At 40.8% G+C, this 16,025-nt stretch overlaps 3 protein-coding genes across 7 annotated transcripts; 2 read left to right on the top strand and 1 right to left on the bottom strand.

Annotated features, from left to right (window-relative positions):
• Window positions 1-2,580: 2,580 nt before the first annotated feature.
• Window positions 2,581-7,418, top strand: RB195_008753 (uncharacterized protein; the record flags this gene model as incomplete). Of its 2 annotated transcripts, XM_064195405.1 has the most annotated exons (10): window positions 2,581-2,701; window positions 3,982-4,056; window positions 4,112-4,257; window positions 4,311-4,502; window positions 4,567-4,730; window positions 5,835-5,945; window positions 5,998-6,078; window positions 6,165-6,221; window positions 6,791-6,942; window positions 7,390-7,418. In XM_064195405.1, 10 exons carry the CDS (start codon window positions 2,581-2,583, stop codon window positions 7,416-7,418), a joined length of 1,128 nt encoding a protein of 375 aa, XP_064046549.1. The 2 variants fall into 2 exon arrangements, with proteins under 2 accessions (XP_064046549.1, XP_064046550.1); XM_064195404.1 differs by lacking the exon at window positions 7,390-7,418 and having other exon boundaries at window positions 6,791-6,995.
• Window positions 7,419-7,445: 27 nt separating this feature from the next.
• On the bottom strand, window positions 7,446-9,307 carry RB195_008752 (uncharacterized protein; the record flags this gene model as incomplete). Of its 2 annotated transcripts, XM_064195402.1 has the most annotated exons (6): window positions 7,446-7,510; window positions 7,867-7,952; window positions 8,011-8,091; window positions 8,150-8,253; window positions 8,421-8,540; window positions 9,236-9,307. In XM_064195402.1, the coding sequence occupies 6 exons, from the start codon at window positions 9,305-9,307 to the stop codon at window positions 7,446-7,448; spliced, it is 528 nt and encodes a 175-aa protein (XP_064046547.1). The 2 variants fall into 2 exon arrangements, with proteins under 2 accessions (XP_064046547.1, XP_064046548.1); XM_064195403.1 differs by lacking the exons at window positions 8,150-8,253; window positions 8,421-8,540; window positions 9,236-9,307 and having other exon boundaries at window positions 8,011-8,078.
• On the top strand, window positions 8,454-14,066 carry RB195_008751 (uncharacterized protein; the record flags this gene model as incomplete). Of its 3 annotated transcripts, XM_064195401.1 has the most annotated exons (12): window positions 8,454-8,532; window positions 8,979-9,109; window positions 10,157-10,240; window positions 10,325-10,393; window positions 11,451-11,522; window positions 11,624-11,671; window positions 12,362-12,409; window positions 12,613-12,669; window positions 12,755-12,907; window positions 12,973-13,059; window positions 13,292-13,393; window positions 13,971-14,066. In XM_064195401.1, the coding sequence occupies 12 exons, from the start codon at window positions 8,454-8,456 to the stop codon at window positions 14,064-14,066; spliced, it is 1,026 nt and encodes a 341-aa protein (XP_064046545.1). The 3 variants fall into 3 exon arrangements, with proteins under 3 accessions (XP_064046545.1, XP_064046544.1, XP_064046546.1); XM_064195400.1 differs by lacking the exons at window positions 11,451-11,522; window positions 11,624-11,671; XM_064195399.1 differs by lacking the exons at window positions 8,454-8,532; window positions 8,979-9,109; window positions 10,157-10,240; window positions 10,325-10,393 and adding an exon at window positions 11,239-11,334.
• Window positions 14,067-16,025: the final 1,959 nt, after the last annotated feature.

Genomic DNA, 16,025 nt, shown 5'->3' with positions numbered 1-16,025 from the left:
TTTCCTACTTTTTTCTCCTAGTAACAATTAGCTTACATGTCATAGATCCTCCAACTTATAATTTGACTATCTCAGAGCAATTTTCGGTTTCCTGGAATGTGCTACATGATGTGATGATTTCCTGGATTATGGTACTCCCAATAACCATGTTTGGGAGAGTTTGATGAAGTCAAAGCATTAACACCTCCAGCTCTATCTTCCTTTTTTTTCTTAGTATATCTAGCCTCCATGTCAGGTTGATGTTGATGAAGGAGAAGGAAGGCGATTGTTTGAAAGAAGCCCTATAGAGTTTCTTTCAGAAGTACATATACAAGCAGATATTTCTATCTTTCTTCAATCAGAATGCTATTTTCTAAAAGGATGACAATTTAAGCATGTGACTTTGCTCAAATGGAATGTAAATTACTCTCAAATGGGAAAGCCATTTGTCAATTAAGATTGTGAAAGAAGAAAGCAATGAATATAAAAACTGCATCAGAAAGGTCATCACTGAAATGTTATCAATAAACGCCTTTATGTAAATACAGAGTAAGAAGATTGTGAAATAGTGATATTATGTCAGATTACAGAAAAAGAATAATTGCTTAGGTTTTATTTTTTATAACTTTTAAAATCAATTTTAATTAATTTTTTCCCCACTGACTTAGCTATATACTTCCAGTAAACCTTTTTGGAGAGTTTGGTAATTGTAATGGTATTTGTCAATTAAGAATGGTTATTGCGCTCTATGAACATTTTTTTCGTGCCCCTTAAGTGCAGATCGATACAGTTCAATAAGAGCATTGTTGAGTCCTCTCCTCTCCCTATCACCCCTCCTCAGCTACACTTTACACGTCTATGTACAGTCAATGTAAATCGTGTTAGGAAAATTGTCCGCAATTACACAAAGAATGTGATAGAAATTAAATCTCCGTGAACTTAGATCTTAGGGACACCTTAAAAGCAGAACAAATGATAAAACTAATGGAAAAGGGCTTCATAAGATCGTGTAGTTCTATTCAAGCGCTAAGATCCATAACCAGGATCGAAAAAAAGTGGAAAAGGCAAAACGAAGAGTTCCGGAAGGGGGAGGGTCTCCGCTTACTGTAGAAAGTGTGTGAGTACCCCTTCACTGAGTACGCGTTGCGCCGTCAAGTTACAACACATTTTACGTCCACTATGTACACAGATGTTTATTATTTTTTTGTTTATCTGATTATTTATGTCCTTCAGCTGCGTTGTTCATAGACCCTCCGTTTTCGCCAACACAGGAATACGAGATATTCAGCTCTGCCATGTAAAATTTGATTCATTGCAAGAAATATAGCACAGAAACGCTGAGAAGATATTTATAGTTGTTTGTAGCTAGAAAACAAATTTAAATATCAACTCAGATTTCGTAGATAAAACAGGAATTGTACAAGAAGCATTTCAACATCAATTGTTATTGACATGTTGTATTAAGAATTGATTTTTCCTTCTTCACCGTTCCGAAACCTGTCTTTAGAGATGTGCGTCATACAATTCAAGGCTGTTCGACCACTATGATGACAACCGACACTTGCTCGGATTTTCTGTAATCTTCTTTAATTTAAATTCTTCATTTGTGGGATCTTTACTCAGGTATTATTTCACTAATCAACCTACTCTACCACTTGGTGTACATATTATCTGCCACACTAATTTCTATGTTTTCCTTTCAATGCATTGTTTTTACTTATGGTTTTGATTTAATCTTTCTTTAAAAAAAAAGTTTCGCAGATCTCTTCTCTACCCTCATTTAACCATTTGTATACTGGAAGAGTTTAAGTAGCCATATCGTCGTATCCTCACATTCAATGTACCGTAAGGACGCCTTGGGAGAGATCTATATGTTAACGACTTAGTAAGTTGATGTCGACGGAGGCGGTCTGAAATTGAAATTGGTATCCAGAAATCGGATCGTAGCGGAGTAAAGTTATCGACCACTTGTTTTCAACTGCACTCAGCGGAGAATCATGTATTAACCTTACCAATTACTCTAACCACTGTGCGAACCTATCCCTTTGGGATACATTATTTCAATTTACCGCTGTCGCACCAGCACAATTCTATGGTTATCTGACATTTCGCGCAGACTCGTCTCGCAGATCTATTTGTTTCTTTTTAAAACTCTCCGGTCATTGACACTGAAATCACCGTTCCTTTTCACACCGTAAAATCGTTAGCCGTGGAACAGAACAATCAGGTGGATCGAGAGTGGAGATATAGTCGGCGTCAAAATGTGTCCAGCCGCGTCTACTCTAGCCTCCAGCGCGGGCTCTTTCCTTGCATGACGCATCCTTTCCCTCTCCCTTGCAACTATCGCAAAGTTTCGTTCCTCAGTGTGAAATTTGGCCTTACGTCGCCTTTTCCAATAGCTTCTCGTATTTCCGCAGGATGCATGTTAATGTGGTTTTCAGTAAAAGAAAACCCTCTTCTGCGTCTGTTTCTTTTTTTTTTAAATTCTTTTAGGAATTCCAAAGAGAAGAAAGTACCGCTGTTTCTTTGGCTGTAGCATGATCATTGATTTCTTTTAAGTTACATTTTGTCAACTCATCAGGTATTGAAGACCGCTGACAAATGCCAAAACCAGACGATGCTTTGGTAACTGACCAATGTTCCGTATCCTACATGACACCATGGGCAACAGTAGTAGCGTTGACCACCTGCTACTTGCTGGTTATTTTATGGATCTGTAAGAGTAGGTTTGCTTATAATTTATTTCTTTCATGTTGTTTTCTCCGCTTGGCTTTTACTTCTAAACTACTGCAATAATCAGAAAAATTTCTTGGTCTGAATATCCAGTGAATATCCTTTCATGGCATATTTTAGTGCTTTTTTTTCGACTAGTGGAATAAAGTGGAATTTATAAAGACTGTTGGTTTTAGTCCCGATAGACGTAGGGTATTCAATGGATCTTTTGTAGGAATCTGAGGTATCGTGAAACGTAGCATGAGAAGGGGAAGTTTTGGTAGTGGGCTCTTAACTTTTTACGTCTTCTTTCGTGCCCTAATCAGAATTGTAGTCGAAAAATCATAGTGAAGTTTCGCTTTATTTTGACCCGAAGTTCTTCTTTCTGATAGCCCTTTCGCATAATTCTGCAGAATGTATTTTCGTTCTTAAGTTTTTTCTTTGTATTATCTGACATCTCCTTTTGATAGGTCTCTTAATATCGTGTCACTTTCTGCCGCGACACTAATATATTATGTTATTGTACTTTTCACATTTTTCGCAAAATATAACCTTTTCTATGTCATTTCTCTCTTAGATCAACTTTTAGATCACTAAGGAAGTTTTCTTGAGATGTAGTCGGATCAAAACTACTGAAACATGGATACCGTCGAGACTGCGTGGTGGAAGCAGTGATTGTGATCGAAGTGGGATCACTGCAGTTAGCAATGCTCCCACCTCGATTGGAAGCGCACGTCAGCGCTATTTCGGGCGCAGTCCGTTACGGAAGTATACCAAGCTTTCGGCTGCCCGCAGAGTTCAGAACCGTGAAAGGGCGCGGTCTCGCGGCTCTGCGGTTTCATGATTATTGAGCGCAAGGTTGTGAACACTCAATAACCATCGAAGCGCTGATCCGCCGAACCGCGATCAAAAGTATGAAGAGATCGGATATCAAAAAGGTCGGGGTCAAAAGTATCGCACGCACTCTATCGCACGTCTCTTTGTGAAGTTGTCGATACTTGTCGACGTTCAAAAACCTACAATATTCCCTTCATTTCTTGCGTGTGTTGTTCTTGAGGATGCACTTAATGAACTTTAATTAATGCACTTCATATCCCGTTAAGTCTGTAGCTACAGAATAGTCAAAATGCAAATGCGGTTGTGTCGCGGTTGATAAGTGTGTGGATTAAAGAGCGCATTGTTTATTCATATAGCCTTTCTTTTATTCCACGGATGTCGAGATGAACCCGATGAGTATCTTTGGAAAGCACTTGTTTTAGTACATTTATAGCCAACCGTAATCTCTTATAGATGGCAAAAAGATGTGTCTTCCGGTCCCTGACAACCTTTTTCCTTATCAAAAACAGCTGAAACAGTTGAAACGAGGTGAGCGTGCTTATAATAAGTCACATTTGGTTACTGCTCAACAATATTCACTTAGAGCTGTCACGATACCTTGTCGAGGATAACTGTATCGAAATTTTTGGCACACCACTGGCTCACACTGCTCAAGGTACACTTTTTCGTGGAACACTTGTACCAAGAGTGAAACATCGAACAACTGAAAGAGTCCCTGTGGCTGTGAAAGTGAGGTTCGTTCTCGTGTTACGAGATTGGTGTTTAACCAATTTCTCTTGCAGGTTAGTCATCCTAATCCAAGGCATAGCGTTGCTCTCTTAGAAGAATCAGCACGGATTTGTCGTCTTTCGCATGCCAACATATCTCGAATCGTTGCCGTCTCTCATCTGTCATTTGCAGTTCTGCGACCCGCTGTGGCAGTAGAGTGGTTAGCGGGTGGAAATCTGGCTGACTATTTCCAACATCAAATTCGTGTTCGTAAGTGCAGGGTTAGAATGGAAGTTTTCGTCGCGAATTCTTTGCTCTAATCATTTTTAGGATCGAGAAGAACGAGATCGACCATTAATATTACTGAAAGATATACTTGACTTACTGGTACAAGTGAGTGCTGCTCTGAAACATTTTCACGAGGTTCTGGGCGATGTTGCCCATGGAGCAGTCACAACGGAAAACGTACAGCTGACGTCGAAGGACTTGCGGAGGTAAGGAACAAACTGGTAGCAGATCAGAGGCGGGCGCAAACCGCTTTGAATGAATGCGAAGAGAAAGAAGGGAAGGTGAACAGCACCGAAGGAAGCCTGTCAGGCGTCATTCGAATCATTGGTGTATGGATAATTGATAGAGAACGACAAAGCTTCATCAAACGCGCGATAATTATCAAAGTGAAAATTATCGCATAGCACAACGGTTGCATGCAAACTCGTCTACTTCTAATTTCTCTTCAATGATAGTAGCGTTCTTTCAAAGATCTGTATCCACACGATGTACATTGTTCCCAGTTTAAAGGCATCACCCCACGAATATGAGGTGGTACGGCTTTGAGGTGGAGCATTCATCTACGGGATCGCAGACTATAGAGAAAGGGGTGATTCCGTCTATTTATTCTTAATTGCCGTAAAAAACGTCCCGAAAGATGGGGCGCGTGCACAAGGCTGGCGCGCTCAAATCGAACTCATAGAAAATAGCGCGCCAGAAGCCGTATCTTCCGGGCCGTTTTTCGCGGCAATTAGGAAGAAATGGACGGGATCACCCCTCTCTTCATAATCTACGATCCCGTATACGAATACTCTACCCGAAATCCGTACCACCTCATATTCGTGGGGTGATGCTTTTAAATATGGTTTAGCGCTGTAATGCTGATAGGGATGTGATGATTTCAAACAGAATTTGATTGGATTTGAGACGACCAAACTGTTACTTTCAACTAAATACGGCTACATTCTGGTAGCAACGGGTGTGAGAGAATGCGAATCAACTGTAAGTGAACACATTGCGTATTAGTTTGGCTGTATAAGTACAAATACAGATGAAATTTTACCGTAAATTGGAATAGATTCGCTTTCTTATCACTATCAGCGATTTTAACGTCTGAATAAAGTAGAAAGTGAAAAGAGCATCTTTCATAGACACATTTAACGGTATTGAAAGATTCCGAACACTCACTGCAAGGGGGATATAGAGAAATGGCTGAGATCACCTATTATGCTAGCCGTTATTGTTTCTATGTAATCTAAAGCTCAATAAGCGCAGCAAAATCAACTTCTTCATAGTGTACAGGTCCAAAGAATTTAAAGGTTCCAATTTAGGTGCGTAATTAAGCTGAGCTGTCTCTATCCACCAACAACATCCAGGCTTCCGCCGGAAATTGTTTGTTCTACCGAGCGGAATCCTAAATACAGACAAGAAGGTGACATTTGGTAAGTAATCCATCACTGATTAATGTTACTTCTTAGAAATCTACAACTGCAGGATGTTCGGTATATTGTGCTGGGAGAGTGTGACGTTAGGCGCGGAGCCTCACTATCAAAGAACTACGGAAGAAATTCAACGGTAAGCATGGGTCCTCCCATCGGCTGTTTGTTCATTGCCAATGTACCGCTAAAAATTAATTTATTGATCGTTGGATATGTTTTTAGTTGTTTTCGCTTGCCGGATCGAGGTCTCGCTTGTCCCCAAGGCTGTCCATTAGATGTGTGAGTTCATTTATACAGTTGATTCGAAAATTATGATATCCTTTGGAAATCAGTGAATGAGAAGTATCAGAGTTGTGGCCGTTTTCAATCGATATCAAAACATTTCGACATTGGGTACCGCTGAGATTAACCTGATTGTGCAAATGCAGCATAAATCTCAAATTTTCAACTGACTCCAGCTGTTTTCACAGTTTTGTCAGCTCGCGGTGCGTCATATGATGAATTGCCGTGCTTTTTTTTTGTCGCGCACTATTTCTTCAGGTCTTTTTCGAGGTACCACAGTATCGAGTGCTAGACATTAATCATTTCTGCGCACGAAGTGAGGATGGTAGAATTCAAACTCATCTAGTAGGCCCGTTTGAATTCTCGCGGCGTTGAAGAAAACTATGTTAGCCCTTATGTTCTGTTATGTTATGTTATGCCTTCAGTCTTCTTCAAACGCTGCGATGCTTACGGCTTTATTCAAAAACTTGGCTTCAGAGAAATAGAGTAGCAAGATATCGTGTCCGCCACTGAATAGAATAAAACCAGGTCTCACAATGTAACGTAACGTAACGCAATTCATTAAGATGGTCTTTGGCGATGGAATGTCTATCGGAAGCTCATCGTCGTCCACGTCTTACTGGAACAACACCTAATCTTATGGAAAGAGTGCAAATGTTGCGCAGTTTTTACGCGCAATCGATGGAATGTGTATATCCTGTGCCGAACATAGGGAATTGTACGTGCATAGAACATAAATGTAAAAGAGGAGAGAGCTTCGATAGAGAATAAAAATTTTCCGGTGTAGATCTGCGAACTGCTAAGTGACTTGGAATTGTTAAGTCTTGTTAAATTTTATGGTTGACTGTTTTATTTTGTGCTTTTAAACAAAAGATTGGATGTAAGCTCTGCCAATTTTCTTATCCGCTCAGAACCTACGAATTCCGCGCTAGATCACGCTTGTTATGGTTTTGCTCATGTCTATCGTACTGTAGTAGGGGGAGTTGTGCCTTTTCGTTGTTGTGGTAATGTTTGTCAAGCATAATTCCAGGGCAAATTTCTTCTAAAGACTGTAACATAAATAAAATTTACATTCCAGAATTGTTGCAAGTCTAGAACAAATAAATAAATTGGCTAATTGCATCATCGATTTCCTAAAAGTGATTTTACATGGTCTTATTTCCAGACGGATCCGTCGTTTATGCGGTGAATTGATGCATTTTTCGACGATTTTTCCATGGATCATAATTGTCCACAGTTTTCGGTGACAATCAGTTTTGTAGTTCGACCCTTCTGAGCACCATACCCTGAAATAACTAGGTTATTATTCTAAATATCTGTAGTGGGCATACCAAGGCAATTTTGAGAGAGATTTTGAGGTCATGACCGTTTCTAAAGCAACACTCAACAGGTTTAATTTGAAGCGGGAGGTCTTTCTTATGTAGTTGATTGTAGTCCTGACAAAGTCACATGAGCTGCGGCGAGCTTATTGCCAAAATTATTGCAAATTTCATTTAACGGTGAAATTTGACATGAAATTTCAGCACTTCTGATCTAACACTGCACAAGTCAGTCTTCTGAATCAATTACGGGTATGTCTGCAATCACAGACATACTGAGGAATTTAGATTTATCGACATTTCGGAAGAAATAAAGCTGTTACCTTCTATTATTCCGTAACTCTCCATTTTATCCAATACATCAAAACCGTCGACAAGTTCTCCGAATGCAACGTGGAAATTATTCATCCTAAAGAATTCAGTTTCTTTCGTGTTTCCAGGTCCACGTTCAAGTCAATGTTCCATACCATGGCGTATTGGTAAACGTGACAAAGAATCTACTAGAATTAGTGTCAGGCCATCCAAAATTGTCCATAGAGAGGATACCTCTGAAGTAGCAGCAATTTAAAATGATAATTTACCAGATGGAAGAGATGTAACGTCTACCTTTTATTGTGTAGAATATCGTAGTTTTCATCCTCAAAATACTTATTGTCGAATGTGCTTTTACCGCCTTTTCTATCCTCGTTTTGCGTTTCAAAGTCTCCTGACTAAAGCAAAAGTTCGCTGGTGGTTCATCTCATTTCGCATCCGTGCGCTACATTCACTATTTAGAAAATATACGGAAACATCTTTGTAAGGGTAAAAAAATGGAACCTCTATAGGATTTTTTTTTCGACTTATCGTTTATAATAAAACTAAATGTAGTGTCACTTACACAAGCACAGAATCCTGGAATTATTCGGTACCAATGACAGCCTTTGTAGCCAAATCCCTTCTCACCTGTGCACAGTCTCCGAAAATTTTCGCTGGTTTTTGGACAGATTCTGGTATTTAACTGAAAATGGTTGATAATTGCTGGAGACGGTCAGAATGGACGAAAAAATACGGTGTATGCATCTCTAGCCGGCTCTAGGGTCTGGTAGTAACCAAATGTGAAGGATTTTCGTTGGGTAGAGAAGAAGAAATCATTTGATTTGTGTTTTGCAATGTGAAGAAGATTCACCTTGTCCTCTCTTTACTAACACTTCAATAACATTAAGAATTTCTTGTCTAAAATCGCTTTTTGACTGTATTAAAGACAATATTTCAGAATTTATAGCGTTATATCACATTTTAGAGCGTGATCCGGTACCGGTGCGTCACACTGCCTCTCACGTGACAGAAATCAGTGACTGACACTGAATTAGGCTATCGCCAACGTGTGCTTAATAACATATTTTGTTGAACTTGAAAGTTGTTGCTTGAAAGTGTTGACTTGAAAGAGTTCTTGGAGACAATGAACGGGAATCTGATGAGGCAAAACTTAAGGGACTGAGCAGACTGAAACTGGCCAGTGAGCACACCGTGATTGTCAAAGAATGTTATCTTTTCCTAAAAAACATTTCTACGTTGGGTCAAAAGAAGGTGAGTAGTCTTATCCGTTGAAGTCATTTTACTCTATCTTACCTTTAGAAGAAATTCCTACAATGTTTATTCGTTTTTTTTTCTTGACTTCGGTGGTTTTTAATTCTGACAATACCATAACCTTACCTCAAATACTAACCGTCCTATAGGTTCTGCGTCAGCTGTAATATCCATAAATACTTTTATGTATTTTGCCATCTCGAGAAGCTACTCCCGAAAACCAACGAACTAGTAGATAGTAGTTTTGGATGTTCCGTATAACGAAAACTGGAACGACAACAATATTTCCATGAAGGAAGACAGAGCTATCGCTCATGAAGTGGGCGTGGCTAAATTGTAGATTGGCTCCATAGGCGTACTGTTTTCGATTAGCGCCTATCTTCAGCAGTAGTGGTGTACGAAGGAGCTAATTGTGAATTTGCGGACTTCCGCTGTGATACAGAACTTCCCGACATGTAAATCTGATTGTAAAGGGTCGTGAAAAATATTGTCGTTCTCGTATTTTCGTTTTTTCCGTTGCTCCGAAAATTCTAAAAATATGATGGTCGGCTTGCTGTTGGCAGTAGTTACCAACGTCACGAAACAATGGAAACAAGCAGTGACAAGCAAAAAACACCATGTCATAAGCATGGTTGCCGCTTGTGTACGTAGAGTCCGTATTTGCGCAGCTTTTCGCAATAAGCTGAATAAAAGCGTCTGTTGATGAGGAAAAAATGTTGACAGGCTTCAAAGCTCACCTAAATGCATAGCGCTACAGCTATCTCATGTTTTGGACTGATATTTTGCGCTGTTCAAGGTGGCTTGGTGAGTTCGTAACTTGTTACAGTAGTTCCGGCCGTCCCCGTACCCACATACTACTTTTTCTGTTTTCTTTTCGCAGTGTATTTTGTATTTTGTTTTGTAAAGATATCTCTACGACCGTGAAGCTTAATTTTGCTTCTCTTTTTACTAATTATGAAGTGAGCGCCTTTATCGCGGCATAATATAACTACACTTTACTCATAACAGTATTAACTCTGACCTTTGAGCTCATCACACCCATTTTAGATCCGCTTGTCGGAGGAAAATGATGAAGGAAGCCCGTCGTTAACGCTCACCACAGATTTCAGAGTTGCTTTTGCTGCACCAGAAGTAGGTCCCTCATAGCATATCCTAAAACCTAAACCCTTCTTGTCTTTCTGAATTTGCGAATTCACATGCCGTTTTATTGTTTAGAAGGTCGACAAGTCGACGGAGGTAAAATCGCCAGAATATGCAGGTCTGATTGATTTTCAGAGTTTTCTGGTGAGTGAGTTTCTCGTAGTTGGAAATCAATATCAGTGGATTGATATTCTGCCCGGGAAGTCGATATTGTTCACATACTAAGTCCTTTTTGGAAGGCAGCTTACCACGAAATTGACGATGTTGAAATCTTTTCACGAAAACACAAGCAAGAACTGTGGATCACGAGTAGAGGGTGGCCATGCTCAATTCCTTTAATCGCCTTGGAAAAAAGCGTGAATAACGGCCTTATACGAATTTTCCTACGATGTAGCTTACAACGCCACTTTTATGTACGCGCTGGTTCTCTCAGCAGCCTATGCATGCATTCCTTGTATAGGCTGCCAAGGAAACCACATTGGCTATCTTCCGCTCGCTCGCAGATGCACAGGAGTGACTTGTTCTAAAGTACCTCGTAGGATAATTTGTGCAAGAACGGCTTCTTTCCTCGCCGTTTTCCGAGACGATTTGCTCGAATTGAGCTTGGTCACACTCATACTTGTAATCTAGATCTCTAACCCTATCCTTTCTTCGAGAGATCCCAACATCGTGAATTTCGCGGTACGGTGCCTTTAATGGCAGCTGTTAGAGCTGAAGGCGCACTTAATGTAAACGTTGATGTAGCGTACTTGTTTTCCCGGATTTGTTCTTTTTCTTGCATTTTTCACAGTAGCCAACGAGGGTCATGCGGGTAATGCAGGTTGAGTTGAGAGCTATTGTTGGTTGTAGTTTTCAATACTCGGCAGCCGACCTGTCTGGCACTGTGTTTCACACGAGTCAGTAATAACTGGCTCGTGCTTCATAGTAATAGAGTCAGTTGTTTCTCAAACACACAAACAGAAATTCGCATTTAACACGTCAAATGTAAAATGAGCTGTCGATCCGAAACTCCGCCCATAATGGAAACGTTTCAGGCGAAGCTCAACTCGCTCGCTCGTAGTATTTTTGCCCCATTCCAGTCGAATGTTAGTCATATCACATTTAGTAGTTTTGTGTTAGTATGCGGTGGATCCGTAGAATTAGCACGTGGGTCTTGAGTTAGAATGAAAAGAAACTACTCGTTCAAACAGAAGGTTTTTAGAGTGGTGGGACCTCTCCGTTCGGTCTTCTACGCCTTCCAACTCTAACAGAGTTATTCTCACTACCATTCATAGTAAGGACCATGTTTATTGATAGATGATTATTAGTGTAGTGAAGTGTAAACTAGTAGTAGTGGATCAGTTAGTATAGTAGTATTAAAACCGATACCTACAGGGTAAAATGAGTCGACAAGGGCTTCAACATCCTGAACAGAAACTAGAAGTGAGTTCAGTTGGTTCTGTAGAATGCTGTGATTGCTTACTGTAGAATTAGTGAAGTTGCTATCGAAAATTTGAATCACATGTAGAGATGCGTGATTGATCTGAACTCTTTTCTGCCCATTTCGACACCAACAATGTGTGCGTGTTTGATTCTCTCCATATTTCTTCTCTTCTTACCGATACATCCGTGAAGCGACAGCGTCAGTGAATATATTTATTCAGGCGATAGTGAAGCGTATTTAATTTTGACGGAGCATAGTACACGGAGTGTCTGAGAACTAGAGGGAGTGCGTGAGTTCCTTCGCACGCGTCGCGGTCACCGGATCAAACATGCGTACTTGCGGCTATGGAGATTCTGTGCCTCGTCGGCTGCTGCGCTAGCTTTTTCCTTTAGGGCGCTGGCATCGAAGATGCGCAAAAACCGTGCCGCAATTCAGGCGCGTATCGTACTTATCCAATGCAAAGCAAGTATCGGCGCCACAACGCAACATTTCACAGTTGCGATTTGTGGATTTCTTCCATTTTTTTGTCTTTTTATGTGAATTATGTTGCTGCTACATGATCGGTTAGATGGCAGCACAGAAATAAATCGAGACGCAGAGAAGTAGATTCAATCTTTATAGCTTCTTTATTTTTGCTCAGATGGGTGGCTTCGATTATTTTTTCAAATAGTCAAGTTTTAATTTTACAGGAGAACCTTCCTCTGAACCGACTAATGACATTCAAACCTTTCCGACCGGTAAGTAGTCTGATGTAGCAGAGACACAGAGGCATAATTATTGAGAAGCCGTGTACGCAGTTGCCCCGTGTTTCACGTCGTCTTGTCCCTACTATAGATACTCAACATTTTGCTCTTATTTCTGTTTTCTCATCCAGTTATTTGTGTCTCTATTTTCTTCCAGGAACGTATGCCCATATCTATGTTGTACCTATATCTTTCAGGAAGACCTACCAACGCTCCCAACTTTTCCACCACTCCTTCTTCCTGACTTTCTGCGAGTGAGTGTCTTTTTTTCTATTGGTGTTGACGTAGACTGTTTGACATAGTTTTCATGTTTTCTCAGTTCTGTTTTAATAATTTTAGATGGCTGAACCAACACCGGCGGCGAGTAACCGCGATCGATGCGTTTCCAAGCTCTCCAAGGAGTTTAGAGAGAACGAGATGTACTATGATTACGTTCAAGAACAGGTTGATGAAGCAAATATCACAGCAGCCTACGATCTGGTTCTTGCAAAGGTGAATAGATGAATAACTGCGCTATGAACAATACCATGCCACATTTGTGCGCACTTTTTTTTCAGGCAATTGAAATCTGCAGTCCTGAACAAGTGGAACGTCTGGAGTCATTCATGAAAAAATACGAAACACTGCAGAAGAATATTGAGGAGGTGGGTTTGCGGATGTGTTTCCCCTCTACTCCTGGTTTTCTCTCAAAACTGTTACGTACGTGAAATAATTGGAGCCACCTATTTGAGCAAAAATAGAAGGCTACGTGTTATAATATTTTGCAATGGTTCCGAAAAAGCGGCACCAAATGAAGAGAACGTTAAAAAATAACGTCTTTTATCCATATTTTTTTCAACTATGCATTGCACCTATTGACATATGCTGTTTCTTAAGTTGGCTCCTGAATACCCCAAGGAAACAAGAGACCAAGTGCTACAATGGTTGAGGGAAGAGAATTATTTGGCGATCAATGGCTTCATCTCGAGAGAGAGTATGGTGAGTCGTTATATTTTCACTAAAGGGCAACTGCGCATTTTTCTTTAAGATGAAAAATGTCGCTTCAGCGATTCCATGCTGCTATCTCATGATGTTTGTAAGAATTCACGCTCGCATGTAATGCTAAGGTGTTGTGTGTATTCCTGAGAAATCAACCTTGTGCGCCTTCGCCTAACCGCAGATTATTCGGGAGGCATTTTTGAAAACCCTCGCTTAACTCGATCCTCGTGTGTGAAAGTAATAATACGGCGCACCGTAGTGATGAGCACACCAACAACTGCTTTTCTGGTTGGAAACCGCGCCGCTCTGAACGAGACCAAAAAATTCGGCCAGAAATTTTAGATTCTACTTGACAACATGGAAGCTGTTGGCGTAAAGAATGGCTTTCTGTACAAATACATCCAAAGTAGATCATAGAAATCTTTCTTATAAGTGCACGCAGCTCCTTGTCGTCGACACAAAACTTGTACAGCGACAACGTAATCCATTAAAAGAGTTTCCAACCGTCATCATAGTTCTTACATTGATTTTTTTTTTCCAAGATAGAAGTCAGTATTACAAAAGTACTTTATTTCAGGCTAACCTATTCAATGCGGCGAAGAATTCCAAACTGATGCAAATCTCCTTCCAGCTTACATCGATGCAAATCGACCTCTTCTTCAATCCTATATAAAAACAAATCCGCCTAATATTCATATATATCGCAAAGTGTCAAATACATCCCCGTTATTCAAATGTTGTTGTGAATACCTCAAGTTTAAATGTAAATATTTTATACATAAATAAAAACTTCTTGTTTGTGTGACAATAAAACACATGTAAAAAGGAAGCCCCTTTATAGGGAAACATTTGTATATGGTGTTGTTTAGCACAGGTTCGAGATCCGATATAGGATAGTAATTCTTGTCAAATTTATCTTTCCAGATGTTTTCTGACAACATTGGGTCGCAGTGCACCAAACAGAGGGATTGGAGTGTATGTGGGGCTAATATTTACATTCCTACTTACTTGACTTATTCACCGGACTGTCATCGCTTGACAGGGTTTTCTGCATCTGACCGTGCATCTTGTCGTCCTTGAACATACCTCTCTTCAACCGTCTCGATCTACAACAGGAGCTTCCACAGAATACATCCTTTCGCCACGGTTCCATAGCCTGTGAGCTTGACGTCTCACGAGAACTACTGCCTATCGACACCTGAAACGAAGGATTTTTACCAGAGATTTCACTCTCCTAGGTATTGACCTATTTGGGTTCAGGCTTTGGCGGTGTGCTGGACGACAACACTTTTTTGCAATCTCTGGGTAACTTCCGATAAATAACTGTGTATGTTGTGCAGCTCTTACTCTTACCAGAGTGCATTTGGTATGAGCAGGACCATCGCGAGCAAGCAGCAATCAAATACGCGACCCGGTGGCTAATTTTAATGACAGTTACGTTAACGCAAACACACGCAAAGAACGTAGTCGAGCAATATATGGAACAAAAATTGCAGCCAAAATTGTATGATCGGTGATGTGCTCATGTCCATATTTGTTGTCGCGACGCGCCTGCTGCAATCCGTATGCATTCAGCGCCTGACGTGCACCATCCGCGCTCCTTTCTCACCCAATCGGGCCAATTCTATCAGCGAATATTACCACCACTATGTGCCTATATGTGCAGCTGTCTGAGGTCCATGCACGGCTATGTACACTTATAACGGATGTGTTTTGACCGCGGTAACGAAAGGATCACGTTTTACTGTTCCTGTACGGATCAAACACCACTTAAACTGAGAGATCGTGTCGAAAACAATGGCGATGATACCCGAGGTCTAGATGATTCCCGGTCCTGTTGACCTGAATTCATGTCAGCAATTCAAGATAAGAGATAAATTTGCATAATCGGATAGTCTGTGCTGTTACTAATGTTGAAGTATAGTCGGATCAAAAAGATGTGAAACACTGTGCAATTGCGTAAGAGGCTGCGCTCGAAGCGGGGCAGTAGTCTTAGCAGACGGAATCGAGCTGGGACGATCGCGAAGTGGAGGGACGGGTGGTAAAAACAATTGTTCCCCTACGATCCTAACCGCTACGCTACACCACGACACTTCGAGCGCAGTCGCTTACGTAACTACACCGTATTTCATTTGGTTCTGACCCTACAAAACATCGCTATCGGGTGGTGAGGAGGCGTTTGAGGGGGTGGGCTAAAAGTGTTTTTGGTTTTCCAAACCCTGAGAAAGGTTATGTTTGCGAAATGTTGACCAAAATCAAAGATCGATGGCAATTTTGGTTTGGTTCTCTGCTTAAAAGTAATATTCACAGATGGTGGAACATAGCACATTATCCGGTATCGATTGGATTCGCTTCAGCGGGCATCGTTCAGCGCTTTGACTCAGCATTATTTACGTTGCGATATCAGTGTATAATTCTGCTGTACTTTCCACTTTTCACAACGAAAAAAAAACAATTAGTTAGCTCATAAAGACCTGAAGCCCAGTGCTATTACGTAAACGGATGTGCTCGAAGCGGTGCGAAAGAACGTAGCGGTTAGCAAGCGACCAACCATTCACTGCTGCAGTTCGTGATGGTCCCACCTCAATCCCAACCGCTACATTCACCGCATTCACCGCGGAACTTCGAGCGC

This window comes from Necator americanus, chromosome III (assembly GCF_031761385.1).
Source record: "Necator americanus strain Aroian chromosome III, whole genome shotgun sequence".
In the NCBI taxonomy this organism is placed as follows: Eukaryota; Metazoa; Nematoda; class Chromadorea; order Rhabditida; family Ancylostomatidae; genus Necator; species Necator americanus.
The sequence above is the reverse complement of the archived record's forward strand: the minus strand, read 5'-3'. Positions and strand labels throughout refer to the sequence as shown.